This window comes from Neodiprion fabricii, chromosome 1 (assembly GCF_021155785.1).
Source record: "Neodiprion fabricii isolate iyNeoFabr1 chromosome 1, iyNeoFabr1.1, whole genome shotgun sequence".
Classification (NCBI taxonomy): domain Eukaryota; kingdom Metazoa; phylum Arthropoda; class Insecta; order Hymenoptera; family Diprionidae; genus Neodiprion; species Neodiprion fabricii.
In genome coordinates, this window is record NC_060239.1 from 19,281,467 (window position 1) to 19,305,728 (window position 24,262).

At 39.1% G+C, this 24,262-nt stretch overlaps 3 protein-coding genes across 10 annotated transcripts in view; 2 read left to right on the forward strand and 1 right to left on the reverse strand.

Annotated features, from left to right (window-relative positions):
• Positions 1-24,262, forward strand: part of LOC124179853 (sialin) — a 115,861-nt gene that overhangs the window by 57,319 nt on the left and 34,280 nt on the right. For 3 of the 8 annotated variants that reach the window (XM_046564664.1, XM_046564692.1, XM_046564722.1), the window contains exon 2: positions 23,116-23,195. In XM_046564664.1, coding sequence (XP_046420620.1) covers positions 23,165-23,195 — 31 coding nt within the window. In that variant the 5' untranslated portion in view covers positions 23,116-23,164. Of the gene's footprint in view, positions 1-6,095; positions 6,114-20,414; positions 20,462-21,317; positions 21,337-22,100; positions 22,199-22,880; positions 22,902-23,115; positions 23,196-24,262 lie in introns of those variants that run through there. The other 5 variants (XM_046564716.1, XM_046564701.1, XM_046564708.1 and 2 more) reach the window with 5 other exon arrangements.
• LOC124187835 lies at positions 851-3,553 on the forward strand. The gene is made up of 5 exons (XM_046580025.1): positions 851-1,009; positions 1,151-1,191; positions 1,380-2,775; positions 2,884-3,172; positions 3,273-3,553. Exons 1-5 carry the CDS (start codon positions 851-853, stop codon positions 3,551-3,553), a joined length of 2,166 nt encoding a protein of 721 aa, XP_046435981.1.
• LOC124187836 lies at positions 9,800-10,399 on the reverse strand. The gene has a single exon (XM_046580026.1). It carries the CDS (start codon positions 10,397-10,399, stop codon positions 9,800-9,802), a length of 600 nt encoding a protein of 199 aa, XP_046435982.1.

The window sequence follows — 24,262 nt, forward strand, 5'->3', positions numbered from 1 at the left end:
CGATCTTGACAATGCACGGATTTTGAGGGCAGAGAAAACTGCAGAAGCCAACTCCAAAGAAGCCAGAACTTTACGTAGAGCTCTAAAAGATGCTGAAAATGACAATTTTGAGGAAACGGAAGGACTGCTCTATGCACCAGGCATAGCTGATTAATGTAAGTATAATTTTATTGAAAAAAATCTGTTGTCAAAACTTTAAAAGCGTTTTTCTCAAAACTATGTTTTCGAAACTTCGGGGAATCACTGACTCAAAACTATTCAACCGATTTAGCTAAAAATTTAACCCGTTATTCTAGACACACATATCTAGATGCCGAACCTTTAAGACATTTAATTTTTTAATTATAAACTATTTTATTTAAACAATTTATGAAGAAAAAAAATTAGATTTTGAGAACTTTTTTCACAAGTCCGCCATTTTGTTTCTGTTTTTTTATTTTTATGTATATTTTAGGTTCGGGACCTAGAATGAAGTCTACAGAATAATAATCTCTTTGAATTTTTTATTTCAGATGACTTTGGAAGGCTGTGTGTTTCCCCGAACCAACTCATCTTTTCTTTGAGGACTCCATATTGACGTCAAAAATTTTAAACAAATTGATGTAAAATTAACTTTAAAAAAATTTTTTTATATACTTCAAAACACCAATAAAAACATGTAAAAATTTTAAAACGATAGCATTTTATTTACTTTGTAAAAAAAAATCATGAAAAAACGTCTAAATTTCGGTCGCCACACCGGGCTACTACCTTAAACTATAACAAGTGTCAATATATCTCCTTCTGAAGATCCCGAAGTCTGGTCTCTTCTAATTATTCGATTAACCACCATATGCTTAGTCAAGTGGAAATGATTAAAGATTTGGGAGTGATCTTAGACTCTAAGCTTCCTTTGACCTCTCATGTTGCTGAGACTATTCATAAAGCCATGAAGTCACTCGGATTTGTAATGCGATCTTGTAAGGACTTAAACTCACTGCAAACTGCGCTGAACTTGTACAATGGCCTGGTGAGCCCTGTTTTTATGGATGCTTCCCCGATCTGGCCTCCTTATACCGACTGCATCTGTCGTTCTTTAGACATGATGCAGTTCTAATTTTTCAGGCTTTTGGCTTTTGAAGAAGTTAACTACAAATTTAATGTGTTTTAGGGGACTTTAATGCAGATTTTCAAACAACAAATGATAAAGCAGTAAGACTGAGAGACCTCTTTGATAAGTCCGGACTGAGTATTGTACCATTACAGCTAACCAATCATTCAGCACAAGCGAGCACTTGGATTGATGTATGCGCAGTCAGTCACCTAGCTAAACTTTACGCCTAGGGTCAATCAGGTCAACCTTTCCTATCATCTTACGACCTTATCTACATCTGCCTCAGATACGAACACCCAAAACCGCCAAGACGGATCATTAAATGCCTATCATGGAAAGAGATTGACTCTGATGCAGCCACAGAACTGATCAATAGAAGAAAACATGAGCTGGATGGCACTAACGGTACTCAGCAATCACTAGACCAGCAACTAGACAAGCTGAATTGCCTGGTTCAGGAAATCATCAACCAATGTGTTCCAGTTCAAGACTTTGTAGCAAAGCATTGCCCAACCCCTTGGTTAACACAGGAATTGAGTGAGAAACGTAAAGAGAGAGACAAATGTTACAGACGATTCAAAAGAAATGGCCGCTGTGAAGCATGGGAGTCTTACATTCAAATACGCAGACAAGCACAGTCTTTATGGAAAAAAGAGCAGGCAAACTATCTACAATCAGTTTTCAATCACTCAGGTCACACAAGGCAGTTTTGGGATGAAATGGACAGACTTGGTCTCACGGTGGCTTCAACAAAGTCGCGAGGGGCGCTGAACTTTAATATCGAGGCATTAAACAATTACTATGCAACAATAATTGTAGGCAGGAAGCTTCCACCGCTCGACGGCCTATTGACTAGTTTGAGCCGAGTGCAGGCCAACGAAAATTTTCATTTTACCCATGCCAATATCGATGACGTCATGAAACATCTTGCAGGCGGCACCTCCAGAGCGACTAGGATTGATGGACTATCTGCGCAAGCACTGAAAATGCTGAAGAATCTGATTGCCCCGCTTATTACAGAGCTAATAAATAACTCCCTGGATACTTGCTGCTACACGACTCAATGGCGATCGTCTCTAATCACGCTAATACCGAAAATCCGAAGCCCAGAGTCGCTGTCGGACCTGCGGCCAATATCTATCCTATGCGGCATGTCGAAAATCTGTGAACGAATTGTCTTTGATCAAATGCTCAAATATGTTGATGACCATGATATTCTTGATCCTTATCAAACTGGCTTCAGGCCCGGTATGGGCACACAGACAGCTGTCCTAAGATTTTCAGATGACGTACGTGCTGCAATAGACGAACAGATGATGACCATAGCTGTGTTCCTGGATTTTGCAAAAGCATTCGACACGGTAGATCACAAACTGCTGTTGACCAAGCTGCGCAGACTAGGCTTCTCAACGGAGGTTATTCGATGGCTATATTCTTCCCTCGCAGAACGAAAACACGCGGTGAGAAATGGACAAAATATATCTTCGTGGCAAGAGTGCTGGATGGAAGTCCCACAAGGCAGCGTATTAGCACCACTGCTATTCTCACTCTTCATCAACGACCTTCCCACGTGTCTGCGCTACTGCAATCATCTTTTCTACGCTAATGATAGTGTTATTTATCTCACCTGTAAATTAAGCGAACTGGAAGAAAGTGTAACCAAGATTAACAAAGACCTTGCGGCAATTATCGAGTGGTGCAAGGAAAATAGACTCAAAATGAATGCCATCAAGACAAAAGCGATTATCTTCGGCAGCGCCTTTAACATTAATTCCATAAATGTCGATTAGCTACCAAAACTTATACTGGGCGAGGAAGATATAGAATACGTTGACAACTTCAAGTATCTAGGAGTCATGCTCGACCCGAGGCTCTCATGGACTTATCAGGTCACAAGAGTATGCAACTCAGCGTCAAGAACACTATACCGTCTTCGCCAATCCGTAAATGAGGTCGGGGTGTCATTGAAGCGACAGCTGGTCGTCAGTTTGGTACTCCCAATATTTGACTACTGTGCAACAGCTCTTACAAATCTAAACCTTAACCTGGAGAAGAAGTTATGTGTTGCGCTGAACAACCGTGCCAGATTCGTACTGCGAAAACGACTTGGCGAGCACATCAATGGCCCGCGTTAATCTCGGATGGCTCTCACCGGAAAATCGTCGCCTATATTTAATAGGCTGTCTCTTCTACGGCATCCTTGTACTCAACAAAAATGCCCTGCTAGGAAAGCACATCAGACTTAATCATAATGTAGCCAGGCACAGAGATAATAACAGAACCGATACGCTAATTGCGCCAATTCCAAGGACAACTATGTTCAACAACTCATTCATAATTACTGGCACTGATCTCTGGAATTCGTTACCGCCGGACATTACAACAGCAACAACACTGGAGGAATTTAGGACGCGATGTTTCCGTTACATTCATGCGATGGAGCAAATAAACTACGATTAGCAGTGCCTTGACGAAATACAGTGCTGTGAGATAAACCTATTCAATCCTAGTGATCGATATTATAATTGTTTCCATATTCATAATTAAATTCTTATTTTTTATTTTGCTGTGTTAAGCAATCTGATACTCAGAGACCATACAATTAATATTACCTAAAATCTTATACGATTCCTTGTTTATTATTATTTCATTTCATTTCATTTTTTTTTAATTTAAAAAATTTTTTTTCTTCTCTTTTTTCTTCTATTTTTATATCGGTATACATGAATATCTGTATATTATTGATATAATTAACAAAAATTGTGTACCCACTCTGTATAAATAATAATAATTACATAATTGTATGCCGTATGGCCGTTAGAGGACTTTGTTCTACGGCCAATAAATAAATGTTACATTACATTACATTACATAAGTAGTTTTAAGACATATTATAAACATACTTGGGTTGTTGTTAAAATATTTTTTCCTAAAATGATTGTATGCAATATTATACTAGCATATATAGCAATACAAACAATACTGTATTAACAAATATCGCTGCACATACTGAATTTGAGTCAAGCCCAAACGGCAGGTATCTAAGTTATGTACAACCCGTTGTACAACAACAAAATTAAAAAAGTAAAAAAAAACTTTTTGAACTTGAAGGAAGCCGGATACGGATAATGTAAGATAAAGTCATCAAACCTATTGTTTGTTGTACATATACAACTGAACAAAGCATGATACCCAATTGTGAAACATCAAAATTGATATTAACAACATAAACAAAAACTACTGACGGATGCTCAATTTTTATTTGGACATTTACATCAATTAGTTTTCGGGTTTTACTCGATTGATATTGAGTCATTTTATAATAATTATTTCAAAAAATAAAGTGACAAACATCATAAGTGCTAAGGAATGTCGATATATGTAAGTTTGGAATATTTTAATTTCACACAGTAGTTCAATAATAAGATTAAATATTGGCATTCTTGTACATTAGTTAAAAGGTAAACACCATATAGTTCTCATGTAAAATCGTGTGAATTCATTTTACGTTAAAGAAACCTGATGATGGTAGGCGGGGTCCTGCCGAAACGTCGAATGAAAGCATAAACGAGTGCGAATAGTGTTGAATAAAGGTTATCAAACTTATTTAAAGAAGTGCGCCTTTACGCGAGCGCACTCATGATTGGGCGACATATGTGCGAACTAATGTCATGATAGAAGCGTGAGAGTAGCCGAGAGATGTGTGATCTCCCGTCTACTCGTTAGTCTCAAGAAGAACGTTGTTCAGAGCAGTCAAAGAATAAACGAATATTACATTACTGTATTTTCCACTGATAAATACGTGTGCATCTCTATTATTCCTGAATATTGAATCCTCCTACAGCACTGAGCAAATTTAACAAGTTATGGGCCCAGATGCATAACATAGAAGTACTGAATATAAGGGATTAAGAAAAAAAAACGCGTTCTCTCTCCGTGAGATACGGTAGACCGCGTGGCGGCTTTTCGTCTATAGCAAGCACGTGTCTTGCTGGAAGTGAAACGGTTCGTGTGTATTGAGAGACAATGTTGGACGAAATAAATATGAGAGACATTCCAAAATTCGATGGAACTAATTTTCGAAGTTGGAAATTCCAGTTAAAAGCGCTTTTTGTCGCGTCGGGTGTGAGTGCAGTGGTAAATGGCACGAGAAGGCTACCGGTAGTAGCTGAGCCGGCAGTGATTGCCGCGTGGCACAAAGACAACGCGAAGGCAATGGTGTTAATCTCAACCACGATCGAGACATCGTAACTTAAATCGCTTTTGACGTGTGATACGGCAAAACAAAGGTGGGATGCGCTATGCCTCGTGCACGAACAAAAATCGTCGTCAAATAAATTATTTTTGACCTATAAGTTTCACGTCAACAAAAACGTACTTTTTGTGCCGAGTCTTCGGAAGAATCTGTTCTCGGTGGGAACGTGTACACGGGAGGGGTACGAGGTAGTTTTCAAGGACTCCAGTATTATGATCTATAAAGATGAAAAATTGATGGCGGTAGGTGTATGACAAAATAACAACCTATACCGTATGTTTTTTCGAATATCCCGGAAACGTGAAATAACAGATGAAGTGAATGTGTCAACGGTGAATTTACGAGTTTGACATGAACGTCTAGGACACATGGGAAGCCAAGCACTGTGTGATATGGTGAAGGGTGGTCTAGTTCATGGTGTAAAATTTTCGAATAGAAAAAATTTTTTTTGTGAGCCGTGCCAATTTGGAAAATCGCGTAGACTTCTGTTTAAAGAAACAATCGGGAGAAAAAGTGTAAAACCGGGTGAATTTGTGCACACAGATGTGTGTGCTCCTTTTCAAGTAGAATCACTAGGAAAAGCGAACTACTTTGTGTCCTTCATAGACGTAGCCTCAAACTATTTTCATGTATATTTCATTCGACACAAAAGCGATGTGTTCGAGAAGTTTAAAAATTACGTAGCACTAGTGTACAACAAGTTTAACAGTCGTATAAAAAGAGTGCATGCGGACAATGAGGGGGAATACAAAAACGCAAGACTGAGTGAGTACCTGGCGGATCGAGGAATCGTGCTCGAGACGTCGGCACCTCACACGCCGCAACTGTTTTGAAATTTGGTTATTTTTATTAGTATAACATTACAAAAGGCACGATGAATACAGATTCAGAGAAACGTGTTTTGATATAGAGAATAACGTGGCTGCCATGTGACAATATATCACAAAGCAGAAAAAAAACAAGAGAAATATAATATATCGTGCGGATGTGGCGTCATGGACTCCGTGATATGTTTAGAGCCCATGTCGACCCAACCGCGACATTTGAAAAGCAGTATTTACTTCACACTCTCACTTTGGGTTGACATTGCTTCTTCTTTTGCAATTACCCCAGCTGAGCACGCAAGTGTTCGAACCGGTTTCTGTTTAGAGGCTTTGTAAAATTATCGGCGACCTGATCGTTTGTATTTATATAATCTAATTCGAAGATCTTTTCTTCGTACGCGTTTCTAATGAAATGGTATCGCACTTCAATATGCTTTGTCTTGCGGTGAAATTCCGGGTTTTTGACGAGTTTTATTGCGCTTTGGTTGTCGATTAGCATGATCGGTTTTTCTAATACATCATCTTTGAGTAGACCGCTGAACAGTCTATTTGCCCAAATAAACTCTCTGACCGTTTCACTCTCGGCTATATATTCTGACTCTGTTGTCGAGATCGACACCGATGCTTGTTTAATCGACCCCCAAACTACCAGGACTCTACCAATTTTAATAAGAAAACCACCCGTCCATTTTCTTGTGACTTTATCCCCCGCAAAATCCGCGTCGCTGTAAGCTGAAAGTCTCATTTTTTCTTGACACCTCGGAAAAACAATTCCATGTTCACTCGTCCCCTTTAAATATTTGAGGATACGCTTGACCGCATTCCAATGGAGTTTCTTCGGTGATTCACAGTACTGGCTCACAGCATGTACAGCGAATGCAATATCCGGCCTCGTAACTGTTGCCAAGTACAACAGACTTCCGACAGCCTTCCTGTACGGTGCCTGTACCGCTTTCTCATCGCTGTCGGCATTTTGCAGACTAATTGTAAGATCCTGATGTTGGTTAGCCAGAATGGCGACGGCGTGTGCGTCCTCAGTTCGAAAGCGCTACAATATCTTCCGAGTATATTTGCTCTGGTGAGTGAACAGAGACCCATCTGGCATGCGTTGTATTTCTATCCCAAGTTACAAATTGAGTGGTGTGACCTTTATCTCCAGCTCCTTTTTGAGATGATTCAGCAGTTTCTCCGCTTTTTTCTTGCGCGTTGTCGCTATTAACCCATCGTCGATATAGATAGCAAGCATGAATTTTTCGTCGCTTTTCTCATCCGTAAAGATACACGGATTGGCTTGAGTAGGCTTTAGATTAATCCTCATCAAGCTCTGGGCAAACTTTTTGGTCCAGCACATCGCGGACTGCTTAAGCGTATAGAGCTTTCTCGAGCTTACAGACTCGTCCCGTTCTATCACAGAATCCTTTTGGTTGGTGCATGAAAATATCCTCGTCAAGATTCCCATTGAGGAAAGCTGTTTTTATGTAGAACTGGACGAGAAACATCCCTGATGCCGCAGCTAACGACAGAACAGCTCTGACGGACGCATATTTTGCAACAGGGCTAAACGTCTCCTCAAAATCAATGCCTGGCCTTTGACTGAAACCCTTAACCACCAGACGCGTTTTGTACCTTGTACCTGAACCATCAAGCGTCGGTTTTTTCTGAAAAACCTATCTGTTTTGCAGTATTGGTCTATCCTCCGGCGGTCTCACCAGCTTCCATGTCTTATTTCCGGCAAGAGAATTCATTTCGTCCCACATGGCTTCTTTCCACAGCTCAGCTTCATTATAGTCAACAGCTTTCTCGTAGGTCAACGGGCCCTGGCCTTCTGTGGAAAAAATTTCAGCAAAATCTACAATGTATTGATTGTACCTTGCTGATCTCTGTAGGTTTTCTCGGTTGCGTAGTTGGCGCGTTGGCTCATGTGGGCGCTCTTCCTCGAGATCGTCCTCAACATTATTCTCGGGATCGTTTTTGATGTTATTCTCGAGATCGTTTTCGATATTATCCTCGAGATTGTTCTCTTCGTCTTTCCGGTGTTTCTCTGGACGGATGTTGACTTCGGCTTCCTCTTCTTCCTTTAATGATGATCTTTGGAAATTCTCGGGCAGAAAAGACACGTCTCGGTGTATCTGAACTTTGTTTTCCGACTGATACCACACTTGGTATTCCTTTGTAAGATCGTCATAGCCGACAAATACCCCTTCTCTCGCTTTCACGCTCCATTTTTTTCGTTTTTGTTTTGGAATACGGGTGAAAATCTTCGTTCCAAAAATCTTAAAGTTCCCACAGTTTGGTTGTTTACCAAACCACAACTCGTATGGTGTCTTCCTGGCTACACTGCTTGTACCAGTGCGGTTAAGTACATAGACTGCTGTGGCAGTTGTCTCCGCCCACAAATTGAGGCTGAGATCCTCGGCATGCAGCATGGTCCTCGCAGCGTCAACCACCGTCCTGTTATCTCCTTCGATAGAGCCATTTTGTTCGGGACTATATGGAACTGATTTCTTGTATTTAATTCCCTTCAGTCTTGTAATCTCTTCCATTTCTCTGTTAACGAACTCGAGACCGTTGTCAGTTCTCAATGTTTTGACATTGACGCCGACTTCGTTTTCGGTTTTCCGTAAGAAATCTTTAAAGCACTCCGTGACTTCTGACTTAGAATTTAGGAAGTAGATACTTCGATAGTGCGAGTAATCGTCTTTAATTGACAAAAAATACCTTGACTTGTCAATCGAGGGATGTTCCATGGGCCCGCACAAATCCGCATGAATTAGTTTTCCCAGTGACGTTGACTGAGTTTGGCTTCTTGGGAATGGTTTGCGACACATTTTTCCGAGCATACATGCCTCACAAAACCAATCTTTTTCCGCCTTGACTGAGATTCCCCAACTCCTTAATATTTTGGTGACGTATGCTACGTTTTGGTGCGCTAGTCTCTCGTGTCATAACTTCAAAATCTCACCCTCTCCGATGTGAATATTTGCTTCCTCGAATTTTTCTTTCTCAAGCTCTGGAGTACAAACTTTAAACCTCATTTTATACAGGTTCCCTTTTCTGTCTCCCACTGCAACCACACTGTCTTTTTTTTTTGTAGTTGACAAGTGTGATCGTCAGATATCATAATTAGTCCTTCATCTAGTGCTGAAGAAAGTGTAAACAAATTATATTGTAACTTTGGTACAAATAGCACCCCCGAGAGGTAGTTTCTCACCCATTTTGCTCCGTCGTAAGCCAAAAAATCGATTTCTCCTTTATCTGTCGCAGGAATTATGTCCCCATTACCAACTCTCACCGGAAGTGGTTTTGAAAACTCCTCGTACTTGTCAAACCATTCCTTTCTTGGGCGACATGTGCTGGCTTGCGCCTGAGTCGAGATACCACTCCGTCGAACACTTTGGCGTGGATACCGCTGTCGCTGCAATAATTTCTCCCACGAAGGCTGCGCCTCGCTGAGAATTGTTCTTGTCGTTGCTTGGGTACTTCTCCGTTGCTTTATCACAGTCTCGTTTCCAGTGTCCCATTTCACCACATTTGAAACATTTGCCTGGACTCTTTGAATTACTCTTACTCGAGTTTTTTCCTTTATTATACATAGTTCTTGTTGAGAAAGCGCTGTTTCCTTACGTATCACTGGCCCCGATTCGTATTTCTTCGAGCTATCAAATTTGACAAGGTGCGTTGATCCACACTTGTAGACTCCCAAGCCGTGGTGAAATGAGAGTACGCCAGAGGCAACGTCATGAGAACTTTTGTCATGACCATGCTATCGGAGGAAGGTTCTCCAAGTACGCTGAGACGCTGGGCGAGATCTTTGACCTTCGCTATGTGTGTAGGAATATCGTTTCCCTGATCCTTGCCGATGGTATACCACTGTTGCTGGAGGATATGTTCCGCCGTCTCACTTTTATTCTCAAAGATATCGTGCAACTTCTGCCACATTTTTCTGGCTGGTTCACCGTTAATAATGTGAAGGAGTGGCTGGTCACTTACCGTCGTCACAATGATTTTCTGAGCTATTGCATCCAGCTTATTCCACGCTCGAAGTATTCTGCTGTGCTCGGCGATCACGCCTGCGTTCGCATTTGCCTCCAACTCGGGCTTTACGCTTTCTCCTGTCGTGACCTCGAGCGCTTCACTAGCGAGAATTAATGTTCGTACCTTAAACTTCCGTGTTCCCCAATCCTCCAGTCCCTTCAACTTTGTGATTCTCGAGAGTTCGCTATCCATTTTGGTACCTTGCACTTCTGCACGTGGCCGGCTAACCTCAAAAAAACGCCTCAAGACTTTCATCACGAAAAAAGGCGTCACGGACTACGTGATATGTTTAGAGCCCATGTCGACCCAACCGCGACATTTGAAAAGCAGTATTTACTTCACAGCAACAATACGGCAAAGCCGAGAGGGCAAATCGTACCATTGCAGAGAGTGCAAGGACGATGTTGAAGGCCCAGGATCTACCGAAGCACTTATGGGCCGAAGCTGTAAGTAATACTGTCTATATAATCAATCGAACGACGCATTCATCGACGAAAAATATAAAAACTCCTTTCGAGCTATGGACAGGGAGAAAACCCAATTTCGAACACGTTCAAATATTTGGGTCAGTTGCATACAAACATGTATCCAATCAGCTGCGAAGAAAACTTGACGACAAAACCGTCAAAATGATACTTGTAGGGTATCAAGCTGATTCAACAAATTATCGTCTGTATGATCCCAAAACGAAAACTGTCTCAGTGTCCAGAGATTTCGTATTTTACGAGACTTTGGGTGTAAACGACGCAAATGACCAAGGAGTGACTCAATTGGAAATAAAGTTATGTCGGAGCGAGGAGGAGAAAGAAGAATTCGTCGTCGCAGAAGAAGACGACACGCGTAAGTGTTTAACCGGAAAAATTATATGGACTTCGGAATCGGGAAAGTATAAAACTTCCTAAACGATACGAGATAGATTTTGTGGATTATCGGGTGCCGCAAAGTTTGAAGAAAGCAATGAACGGCTCCGACGGTTCAAAGTGGGCTAAAGCTATCGCGCGCGAGCTCCAAACGCATGAGGAAAATAACACCTGGACATTAGTGAAAAGAACAAAGGCAATGAATCTAATAGATTATAAGTGGCTGTTCAAGATCGTTGAAAATCAAAAAACACAGTCAAAATTTAAAGCAAGGCTGTGTGCCCGAGGTTTCCTGCAGGAGCAAGGAATAGATTACAACGAAACCTTCCCACCGGTCCACAGTGGTTCCAAATCCCGAATCGCTGGCCAAAAACCGAAAAGTGAAGTTTATATTCAAGGAATTTTACCTGTGGGGTCAGGTAGAGGGGTATTTCGGGGAACCCTTTCAAGGGTCGGTAGGTTGCAGGTGTTGAATTTAGCCGTTGGGATCTTATTCGTAATACAGCGCTCGAGCTGGTATGGTCGGTCGTGCGCTACGCTAGAAAAATATCGTTGTGTTCAAAGTGATATATCTTCAAGTGGAATTGAGTTATTTTAATTCTGCAAAATGGAGTCTCTTCCTGGATGTAAGTACACTTATTATATCATTGCGATTTCTTATATTAATCATACACCGAGCTACAAAAATTGTGAACATCTACCGTAAATTTTCGTGCTCGCTGCGGAAAAAAGTTATGTTCACATTGAGTAAAAGTTAATTCTAAATAACTGTAATACTGGTTAAGTGCCATGTTATTGTATACACTCCTGAGTAATACCTCACCAAAAAATTAGGTGCACCGAGTTTCCCTTCTGGTTATGGTGAATTTTTTAATAAATGAACACGGGAATTCAGGCACGGCGCGTGCTGGCGCGGCATGTATACTATACTGTGCGAAGTGCACCACAGTAGGGTGCGAATTTGAGTGATTTGTTTCTCATAAATATAATTATTATTGTAGCGGATTCGACTATCATTTTCATTCACAAATCATTACTGATTCTTAAAAATTTTCTATTGTTGTCTAATAATACAAGATAATTACGTTTGAAAATGGCAAAAAGGACTTCATTCTTAATTTTTTTAGGACAACTAGAGGGTCATTAGAGAAGCCTGAAACCACCAAAATCCAACAAAATTTTCTTGTGTTGGGTCCGCCATGTTGAAAAACATGAAAAACAGGTAATCCTCGATATCTCGGCTCCTATTGGCCGGATTTTCGTTTTTTTTTTTCTGCAATTCACTAACATCTACTGCATCCACTCAACGATGTTATCTTTGCGGTGCTACATCCAAAGAATTCAACGACATCGACAACATTTGGAAGAGGAAAATAAATGAAAATCATTTACAATATGTCATATTATCACCGCACGCATGGATTCGTTTTTTCGAGTGCCTTATACATATTTCATACAGATTAGAAATTAAAAAATGGCAGGCCGATAAGAAAAGCATCGAAAATCGTAAAAAGACCATCCAAAAAGGTCTCCGTGAACGATTGGGACTTTTGATTGATCACCAAAACAAGGATATGGAAGCACGAATATGTATTATTAAAACCCTTATGTATTATTTTTTTTCGCTCTTTCAAGTGCAATTGAATCCATCGAGATAGGTGCAATAGTTTTTTTGTTATAACGATTTTATGAATTTCAACCCCTATAACTTTCTTCCTATGAAACCCCCCGATATGAAACCAGTTGCATTTTTCATCGTTCATCATTAAGGTAATTATCCATTTGGGTGCATTCGATTATCTCAAGTGAAAATAGGTGAAACCTGAAAAGTATCCCTCGAAGGACTTAACTTCAAAGGATAATTTCACCCCCTAGAAACGTTTTTCCGCCGATGAAAAAAAAAAACATGTCTCTTAGATTTTGATGTAGAATAACATATATAAATTTCATCAAAATCGAAGGATGTCAGCGGAAAGACTTTCCTTGTAAGTCACTGTACGGACTGAAACAGGCACCAAGGTGCTGGAACGAGAAATTCAGTGCGTTTTCAAGAGACTTTAAGCTTAATAAGTGTGATTCGGATCCGTGTATTTATAAGGGGCGCATAAGTGGCGCTGATGTGATATTAGCGTTATTTGTAGATAATGGGCTATAGCGTCGAGCTCGATAAAAGTATTAGAGTCAGTGATAGCGTCCTTAGAAAGGGGGTTTAGAATCACGCTCGGAACCGCGGAAAAATTCGTGGGGTTACAGATCGAGAAAAACAAACAAACGGTAACCGTATTCATACACAAAAGCGAGTACATTGAGAAAATACTCAAAGATTTGGTATGACCAATGCGAAGCCGGTGTGTTTACCAGCTGATCCGAATGTGGTGTTGGGCGGTGTTGAAGACGGAGAAGAAATCGAAAATGTACCGTTTCGAGAAGCGGTCGGTTCATTGATGTTTCTTTGTGTAGTATCACGACCTGACATCGCTTTCGCAATAAACTCAGTGTCAAAATTTTTAAGTAAACACGGTAATGCGCATTGGAGGGCAGTTAAGCGTATATTCGCGTACTTGGTCGGAACGAAGGATTTAGGAATCCTCTTTAAACACGGCAAAAACGAAAAACTAGTCGGGTATTGTGACACTGATTATGCGGGCGATGTAGTAACTCGTCGTTCAACGAGCGGTTTCGTATTTAGCCAAGCGGGAGGGTTAATAACCTGGTCGAGTCAACGGCAAAAGATAGGATATGTGGCGGCAACAGCGGCAGCAAGAGAATCAATATGGCTTCGTAAACGCTTGGAGGAAATCGGATGTCGGCAGAGCGAAACGATATTGCTATTTACAGATAATCAAAGCGCGTTAAAATTGGCAAAAAATCCGGAGTTCCATAAGAGGACGAAGGCTATTGAGATACGCTATCACTTCTTGTGCGAAAAAGATGCGAGTCGCGAAATTGTTGTTGAGTACGTGCCTACCAATCGACAAAAAAGTGATATACTTACCAAAGCACTGCCGCGACAACAGTTCAAGAATTTGTGTGATACTTTAGGATTAAAATCATTAAAAGAGTTTTCTAACCGGGAAAGTGTTGAATAAAGGTTGTCAAACTTTTTTTAAAAAAGTGCGCTCTTACGCCAGCGCACACATGATTGGGCACATATGTGCGAACTAATGTCACGGATAGAAGCGTGAGAGTAGCCGCGAGATTTGTGATCTCCCATCTACTCGTTAGTCTTAAGAAGAACGTTATTCAGAGCAGTCAAAGAATAAACGAATATTTCATTATTATATTTTCCACTGATAAATACGTGTGCATTTCTATTGCTCCCGAATATTCAATCCTCCTACAGAACTGAGCAAATTTAACAAATAGTTCATCTTTTCATCCTTGGCCGTCACCCAACGATATTGAATTTATATAATATCAACACGGCCACGAACATTAAACTCAAAAATACTGACAATGAGTGGGTTTCCATCTCTGTCATCGAATTTTTCTACCGCTTCGGATAACACGGATCCCTCAAGACAAAGTCTTGCAAACCTACAACAAAGGTTAATAAAAGAAGAGAGGAAAATCTCAAAAGTCTAGAGACGTGCATTAATGTCATCCGAACACTAGGTGTTACAATTGCAATGGCAGAAGTCGTTTGAGTCGTCACTGAGAGCGACCACGACGCGACCCCGCGACGCCCGCATGGCCAATATGAGCAAAACTTGAATAAAAGTCATGGTGATTCAACATCAACAAGAACCTATTCTAAAAATCTTAATGTAAATTTTGCGCTGTCCAACGCGTTCATAGCTACGCTCCAGGAATACAAAAAGGTAGAGGCTAATGTTATGGGACGGGTTGCGCCTAACATTAATTGAACGAAAACCACAACTCATCCCATAGATTTGCCGGAAAGATGCGATACTTAGGACGGTTGAATGAGTCGAACGCTGAATATGAATAAAATATCACTTACCTTACGTTGGTTTGGTAATACGGGCTGTGGACGGCACTTCGTGCTCAGTGGGCAGTTGAAGATTGTCTTTTTTGTTTATCTATTAAGTTTATTGAATAAATTTTATTAAGGCCAGATTTAGGGTGGCATAGAAAAAAATAATGTTTATTGTAATTTTTAAGGTATATCAATAAGTGTTTGGACAAGTACGAGATTTTCTATAATTAATATGGTCGAGCAAAACTGAAAAGTAGTGTTCTCTATGAACTCAAAATCTGAAGCAGATGTCTTCTAGAATGTAAGACATGAAGTTCTCAAGTTCTAAAGTGACGTGATGAAAAAATGAAATCTGTTGAACGGGGTTCTCTCCTAGAATTTTGAGACTAAGCGGAAGAAACCCCTGATTGGTTCACTACTATTTAAGAAGGTGGGAACCGATCAGAAAAAAATTAAATGTATTTATCGTTCTTAATTGATGAATATATAAAAAACGGAAAATCCCCTTGATTGGTTTTCCACGGTTTCCGGAAGATGGTACCAATCAGGGAAAAGAGAAGATATTTAGTGAATTCTAATTTGTTAATATTTTGCGTGCCCCGGGGCCCAGGGTAGTGGGACTGTTATGCCCACTATCGCTCTACTCACGGGTGCATGTAAGAACCCCTCGTCCCTTGTTTATGCTTACTAACGAATCTATGCTATTGTTGCAGTATTCTATATACGTGCTACTTTTATGGGTGGTTTATTGCTCTGTATGTGCGCGCCAGATGTCTAATCCTTGAAAATACCTTCCAGTATTTTCGGGCATTTATTTTAGTATTTAGAAAACAATCAAAGGAATCCCTGTGGCATTCACATACAGGCGGCTTACTTAGGTTTAAGAAAAGGAAAGAAAAGAACGAACCGTGCAAGCTGTAAGAGTCAATAAAAATAGAATTAAATAAAATAGGCAGGACAGAGATGGCTTGTTGCGGTTTCAAATAATATTTTATTTCGAGCAGTATATAATAAATATCTCGAATCGTCCATACAGCACGGGGTCTCGCGTCGAACTGTCTTCTTATTAATTATTTCTGGATTCGTGCTCCGAATTCGCGGTATACGGTAAACACATTTCGATACCAATATATTTTGTTGTGATTATTAGGCGAGCGTCGTAACGGTTATTCCGACGCTCCAAAGCGGTTAATGAGAAATGGAATAAAATCGTATGATGATTATTATTTAGAGAAAAATGCTTAATATCTAGAGGCAGAAGGCATCGAGGATGTAACACCAAACTCTTGGGCATCAAATGGGTCTTCAAATTAAAAACAGACTCATCCAGAAATGTGAGTCGTTTCTAGGCAAGATTATTTGCTCGAGGTTTTACGCAGTGTCATGGCATAGACTACATTGACACATATGCACCAGTGGTTAAATATGAGCCAATCGGTATCCTGTTTGCCTTAGCAGCAAATAGAGACTTGGAGATGACATAGTTCAACATCAAAACAGCTTTCTTATATATCGAATTGGAAGACCAGCTTTATATCACAATCCCAGAAGGACTCCAAGTTTCAGATGCCGCTACCGAAGCTTGTAGATTAAGAAAAGCTCTCTACGGACTGAAGCAGGCTTCAAAGTTTTGGAACGATAAATAGATCAAAATAATCTGTATTTACAAAATCAAGTAACAGTGAACCCACTATGTATCTGGTCTTAATGGTAAATGATGGCATGATATTTGGTGAAAGTATCAGTGAGGTACAAAGTGGTATAAAAGTTATGTGTGATGAATTTGAAGCAAAGGTAAGTAATGCTGATCTATTTGTAGGCATTCAAATTGTAAAAGATAGGCAAGATAGTCTATTTTTATACGTCAAGAAAATTATTGTAAAAGAGTGATTAAAATATTTGAAATGGATGATGCTAGTCCTACAGATACATCAGCTAAAGCTGGTTTGAATTTATTAAAAAAGAATGTGAGCGAAGGTATTAACTACCCGTATAGAAAAGCTATTAGTTCTCTGATGTACCTCGCTACTATGTCTTGGTCTGATATAGCCTACATCGTAAATATTCGAAGTAGATTTGTCAATGACTTTGGTTCTGTATATGTTAAGTGCCTTTCCAAGGTTTCGAAAGTGAATGTTTTTTTTTTTTATTTTGAAACACCCTAATGCACAAGTTATGGATAAACTTCCGTTTAGAACATACCTACGATCAATGCGAAATTTGGTATCCTTATGTATTTTGATGCGCTGATCAAGAATATCATACTCAAAACACCCGCAAATTCGATTTTCAAGGTCAAATCGACAAAAAATCGATTTTTTAAATGTTTTTCACATTTGTTGCAATAAATATAGATTTGAGAGAAAAATGTTTGAAACAAAAGTTATGTGCCATGATAAAACTGAAATTTTTTGTTTCACACGTTTTTCGTGTAAAATCGGTGGTTTCCGAGAAAACTGCTAAATTAACCCGAAATCGGTATTTTTCGCCAAGGCTCCATTAGTTTCGATACTAATATCTACTCACGCACTCACCACGGGAAGGTTGGAGTTTGGTCTTAGAAGTGCAATTTTTTTTTTGTTTTTGTGTTTTAAATTTTTTTTTCGGTTTTTGAATGGTTTTTTTGTTTTTTTTTTTGTACGAAGCAAATACACACACACACACACGCACGCACACACACCCGCACCAAAACCCAAACACACACACACTCCCGCACACAAACCCACAAACACACACGCACGCACACACACACTCCCGCGCACAATGCCAAAACAAACCCAAACAAACAAACACGCAAACACCCACACGCACACCCAAACAAAGGCACGCGCACACACCCCCACGTACACAAACGGGGCACATCAATTATTCTTGCCGGGATAGCAGATCTTAATATCCTGAATGATTTGCGTGAACGGATCGTTATTCATCTTCCTAACACGACGGCGCCACAAAAATTCGCAAAGATGATCAGCTATATTGTCTGAGCGAACGCCCCCTCGCGCAAGAGAGCGCCGCATCGTCGATGTTCTGGGTATGTGCTACGGTAGCCGAATTGACAAATTCTACGCTATGATTCACCGTTTTATGGGGATAACCGTGTTTTTCCAAGCTTTCATACCCCTTCCAGCAATCCGTATGGATTTCTGTCCCAACCACGACATGTTTTTAAATAAGTGAAAGCAAGGTCGTAGCGTCTCGTTTGTTTTCCGGGCAAATTTCCACCCGGTAATTTTCCGCCTGGCCTCTGTGGATCATACCAAGAATCCACGATCCTTCAACAACGCGCCCTCTTTCGTACTTGCGGCGGCCGATCTTACATTCGTCTATTTCAACGATTTCGCCGACGCCTCCTATTTTGCCTTGATTATCAAACTCCTGATCCAGAGCGACCATACAAACCTCTCGGCAGAAAGAAAAGCGATCGGCAACACTTTCTGTCGATAGCTGCTGGCCCTCCACCACGCTGCATTCGCGGATTGTTTGTTGAAAACTGAAGTCAACGGCAAAACAGTACGTCATAAGCATGACACAAGCTGGAGAAAGATGACATCGTTCGAACCATGTCTTTTCAGCCACGGTTGCCGAATGATTATATTTGCCAATTTTCTGGCAAATAAATTTTCCGCATTCTAGCATGGATTCATGAAGAACCATGGGCTTTTTATGCGTCCTACAATATCTTTCGCGGGGAATCAAACCGACCTCACGCAACCACTCAAGGGTGGTTTCACGATCTCAGAAAATACCGCTCAAGTTAAAGATGTTGTATACCCGATCCATTGTACGAACGAAAAGCGGGTTGAATTAGCAAGCTCAATAGCGAAAGTTGTACAATGCACCGAAAAGCTGATTCGGATTTGGGCAATGGATTGATGCGGTAGTAAGAAGGAAGTGTTTGAGCAGATCCGATGTATCTCGAGACACAGCAGCGTATTCCGGGTAATATCCGGCAAAGAGGAAGATGCGACGAGAAGTATCGTGAGCGTGTGGTTGCGGGGCATCTGGGATGGTGTGTGGGATAAAGTGGGGTGGGTGCAGGGCATCTCGGATGGTGTGTGGGACATAGTGGGGTGGGTGCGGGGCATCAATTGTATTAAGAGGATGTGGCAGTCGCTTTCTCGCTATGTGAGTGCGAGAGATTTCGGGTGAATTTTCGATTTTCAAGGTCAAATCAAATTTTTTTTTTTTTTTGTATGTGTGTGTGTGTGTGTATTTGGTATACTTATGTATTTTGATGCGCTGATCAAGAATGTCAAACTCAAAATACCCGCAAATTCGATTTTCAAGGTCAAATCAATTTTTTTTTTTTATATGTGTGTGTGTGTGTGTGTATGTGTGGGTTTGTTGAGGTTTGGGTTTGGGTTTTTCCTTATATTTATTGCAATAAATGTGAAAAACATTTAAAAAATCGATTTTTTGTCGATTTGACCTTGAAAATCGAATTTGCGGGTGTTTTGAGTATGATATTCTTGATCAGCGCATCAAAATACATAAGTATACCAAATTTCAGATCGATCGGAGGTATGTTCTAAACGGAAGTACACCCCAAGTTATTATTCTGTAGATGCACATATATTTTGTACCATAGTTTTTCAATACTAGTTATGATTATATTATATACGTATAGAAGAATGTATATTAAATTATAAATATACTTATGTAAAAAATATTTCACCAAGAATACCAAAATTATTGATATCACAAAAAGTGTATAACATATTGTCCTTCAATCCCAAGTTATTGTTTCATTATACATAAAAGAACCTCACTAAAAATATCCAAATTATTGACATCACAAAAAGTATTCTGTTATTATATATTCACAGTTAGTATCAGAAGTTGTGTAAGAGTGAAAGGACCTCACATAAGACATTTCGAATTTGTTTCATATATAATTGACCAGTATTCTTTTTAATACATTACCCTAGAAAATTGGCAGATATGTCCAAGGTATCATACGGTTGACATACTGCATATACTGCAGCGTTTTCAGAAAAAGAACGACATAGTTTTACTAAACATCGGTAAATTATTGGAAAAATCAGAGCATACATATGAATGTAAGATAAGTGTGGGACCTTTGGAATTAACTTTTTTTACATAATCGACGTGTGTATCTCGATAAATATTCATTGTTTCTGCAATTGAAGAACAATAAAAATTTTTTTCAAACAAAGTATGTTTAAAATGGGTTACAGTTGGGATCAGTTCAAAAGACTGTAGTTACCCCGCACATACATAGCAATTTATTAGCTAAATCTTTGAAATAACCATATTTGTTGTTGGATGAGAGTTTGACATACTCGAATCTCGCACGCTTGTGAGCGCCATTGACAGAGAGGTGTCAGTGCGAGAAAAAATACGAGAGGAGCGCTGGTGTGCCTAGTCAAATACAAGAGGTACACAGAGAGAGTCTGTTCCGTTTTTTATGTAATACGTGGAAAAGAACACGTACGTTTATTTTTTTCAATTAATAAAAAGTTGTTCATCGTATCGAATCTACCTGCAGTGAGACAATTAATATTACCCACTTCCTACTGCTAAAAATAAAAAAATTTGTTTTTAAGCCTCAAAGTTCAATATAATTTAAGGCTGTCAGAAATATCACCGCATTCATTAGTGAGCCCACTAGAGGCGCTGTTGTATAGTTAGACAAGTGGGCTAGGTCTACCTCTGTGCACATAGTTGTCTTTTTAGACGCTATGTCGGGATTTGTCATGCACCCATTGTTGCATTGTGGGTTAGATGAGTCTAAGGCAAGAACGTTATTACAACTAATCATATTAACCTGAAGCTCGTTATTTCGTGCAATAAATAAAGAATATTGTATTCCTTTCAACGAAATCCCCCGTGAATTTCTTTATTTAAACAAAAGCATCAGATGAAATTATTTCGAAAAATCAATAAAATCTTGCTGGATTCGAAGACATTATTTATTAGTTTATTAAAGATATAAACAGGTATACGAAGTTCTCCAAATCAGGTAAAGTTATTTCACACAGAGAAAAATAAAATGTTTCATTGGATCAAAGATTCACATTGTAAGATATATGTTTCTCAACTTCTGAAACAAGCTTAATCTCATAATCAGCTATCTAACCCGTCCCGGCTTTACACGGATGACCCTATTTTAGATTAACTGATGACCGATATTTTTGTACTACATTATTTTTACGTATATCTAACCATTTGGTTAACGCACGCCGATAAAACAGTCAAGCAATGCTTTTTCTTCCAACTTAATTTAGAATCATTCAAAATTCAAATTAAAAACTTATTTTTATCAAAATGAATTATAGGAGAGACTGAGGAGAGTTGCGGCAGAGGTGAGTTGTGATAGGGCCGAATTATCTGAATTCTCCTGATAGTTAGTGAGCTGGCACCTTCGCGCATTCGTTACTTTTCGGAAAAGATAATTTTGTCACACCTACCATATGTTACTCAGGGATAGATTAGTTTTTTTATAAATGATAGAATTTTAAAAATCGGTTCAGTAATTTTAGAGGTTACAACTTACATACACACTAACAAACTTTACCTCTTTATAATATTAGGATAGAAAAGCGGTCAAGGTGAAATATTTTTTATCTGTGTTTGATTCATACAGTGTATACAGATTGTCGCATGATATTTATTATCACACGTGCATGCAAAGTTGGGCTTTGCAGAGTAGTTTAATGGGACTAAAATGGAAAATTTCATTTCAGTATTATAAAGATAAGTTGGTGCATGCGCAGTCCACGATTGCTTCACTTTTGTCATTTGGAAAATCACTTTCATCCCCAGGGATAAGAAATCGGCTACTCATGTCCCGCAAAACTGCCACGCAAGGCCCGATCACTTTTTATTCATTTGTTATAAAAACTATCGTGTGTGACTCGGGTCAAAAGCTGTTAATCACTACTTGTGTGATTGCCGCGTTCGCTTCGCTGAGGCGCAAACATCACACTCGTCGCAATCGCCAACTTTTGTCCCTTGTCATACAATATATATTTGAGAACACATGTTATTTTGTTCGCACTTTATTTCTACTGTATCAATAACATTCGTGAACAGTGCCGCAGAGTGATCAGCGCAAATAGTCGTAAACCTCGGTCGGACGCATTACATGGCTGTTACATAACTATTTCGTATGTTTTGCAACATGTTAATAGTTTTCACTTGTGAGAAATTAGTGCCATACAATTGGTAAGTTTAATACCATATCGAGTTGACCTTAGTTTAAAACAAAAGTGGAAACTATGGCATGTCACAGCTTTCAAACAATCTTTCTGAGAGCGAAGTTATGCTGTACTTTTTTCTTTTTTATACGATTATATAGCAGTAGAATTTTTTGATCATCCTTTTAATACACTCATACTTTTTTGTAAATACTATGACTAGGTGATTGGACAATGGGTAAAAATGCAGCACAACTTTTCCCTCAGAATGATCGTTTGACGGCTATGAATTGCTAAGGCTCATATTTGTACAAATCTTGGAGCCATACCCTCTAGCGCGAATGACCTAGAATACATCGATAACGAGTTCTCATTCTCCACGACGTACATTTTGATTAAAGAAATACTACGAAGGAACGTTTATCATTGACATTTTAAATCTAAAAACCCTTGAGATATATTGGACGTATTTTTTCTTCATTTCAATAAAATATAAAACCTGGAATCAGCCATTGTTCAGAAGTAGATAAATTTAACATGGGTTTGTACACATTTCATTTCCAAGTAGAACTAAACACTTGTGTATACACACACAGGTAGTATATCTTACCAGCTAATCGTTTTATGAGTACCAATTATAATGTAAAGAGCTGAGATACTCACAATCAGCTCATAATTATCAGCTGTAATCTGTGCAATTAGGAGCGGTACCACGATGTGTCCATAGAATTGTAAGAAATAACGGAATCCAATTTCAATTGATCGAGTTGTTGGCCATCACTATAGTACAAATGTTGGCAATATACCGGAATAATACACGGCTTAAACTATGTGAAACTCTATTAATTTAAATTGAATCCGTTTAAAACGTCGGTATTTATTAAGGTTTATTGCATATCACTATTGTTGATTATAGTGTACAACAGTTCGATATTTTCTTTGCAGATACTCGGAAAAAAGAAGCCTCGATTCATTTACAATTTGTGACATAATCATGTCGGTGGAAACTGTGAAATTAGCAAGTGGTAAGTACATTCAATTTGATGTAAATTTAAGTAAACTAAGAATCAGAAAAATATCGAATCTGTGACATGGGTCGCTTGCGAGCTATCTCAGATTTGACAGGCAGAGGGGGCAATCGGATTTATGTAAAAAAAATGTCATGATCGGCTGACCAGAGATCATGAATACCGAATACATCGTAGTTTATAAGCCAAGAATCGTTTAGTGATTTATCAACCACAAATGACCTTTAGAAATACGTATTATATCCTCCTCTGAGCCAGCTTGGACATTATCAAAATGATTTCTTTTAATCACAGTGCTTCTGCACGAGTTGAAGTATTCATATGTAATATCTCATCATTCAGTATTCACTCACAGTAAACTGTCAATCGCTTGCCAGTATGAAATTTGTTCGTGTTGAAACTAACTATTATTGTATCATTTTTATAGAATTATTCTCACACTCCATGGGTTATGGATTCTAAGAGAATACTACTTTAAAAACGTCTTTTTGAGGGATAGATCGCTCTAGATTTTTCCACGACCACGACTTTTATGACAGTTAATTTAATTTAGAAATTATTTGGCCGTAATTAATAGCAAACATATGATAAAGGTTGAAGTTTCACAAAAATTTGCAACTAAATTATTTTCTACTTTTAAAATACTATTATTGAGATTTTTATGTTATTTGGTGCATAACATTTTTAATCTGTTTTTCAGCATTGATATACTATCTTGTCGTTGTTTTATATTTAAGCAACGTAAACGTTTATAAAACAAAAGTAATTACTGTTTTCCTCGAAGATTCTAATGTATATACATAACTTGTCATCATATTTTTCATCCGTTTCACTTGATTGGGGATGTTTGGCTAACAGAGTAGCTAGCTACCCGAGATAAGACTGAATGTGACAATTTTTGTAAATTTGATCATCAAAAATCTCCTGTTCGGAATTTCTGCTTGAAAATAGGTACTTGTTGTTGGTTACCGGTTGACTAATTACGCGGAACCGCTGACTTATGCCTTCATTCGAATACGTCAAATTATTTTGTTTACGCAGCTGGCAAAAGCTTGTCTCAAATT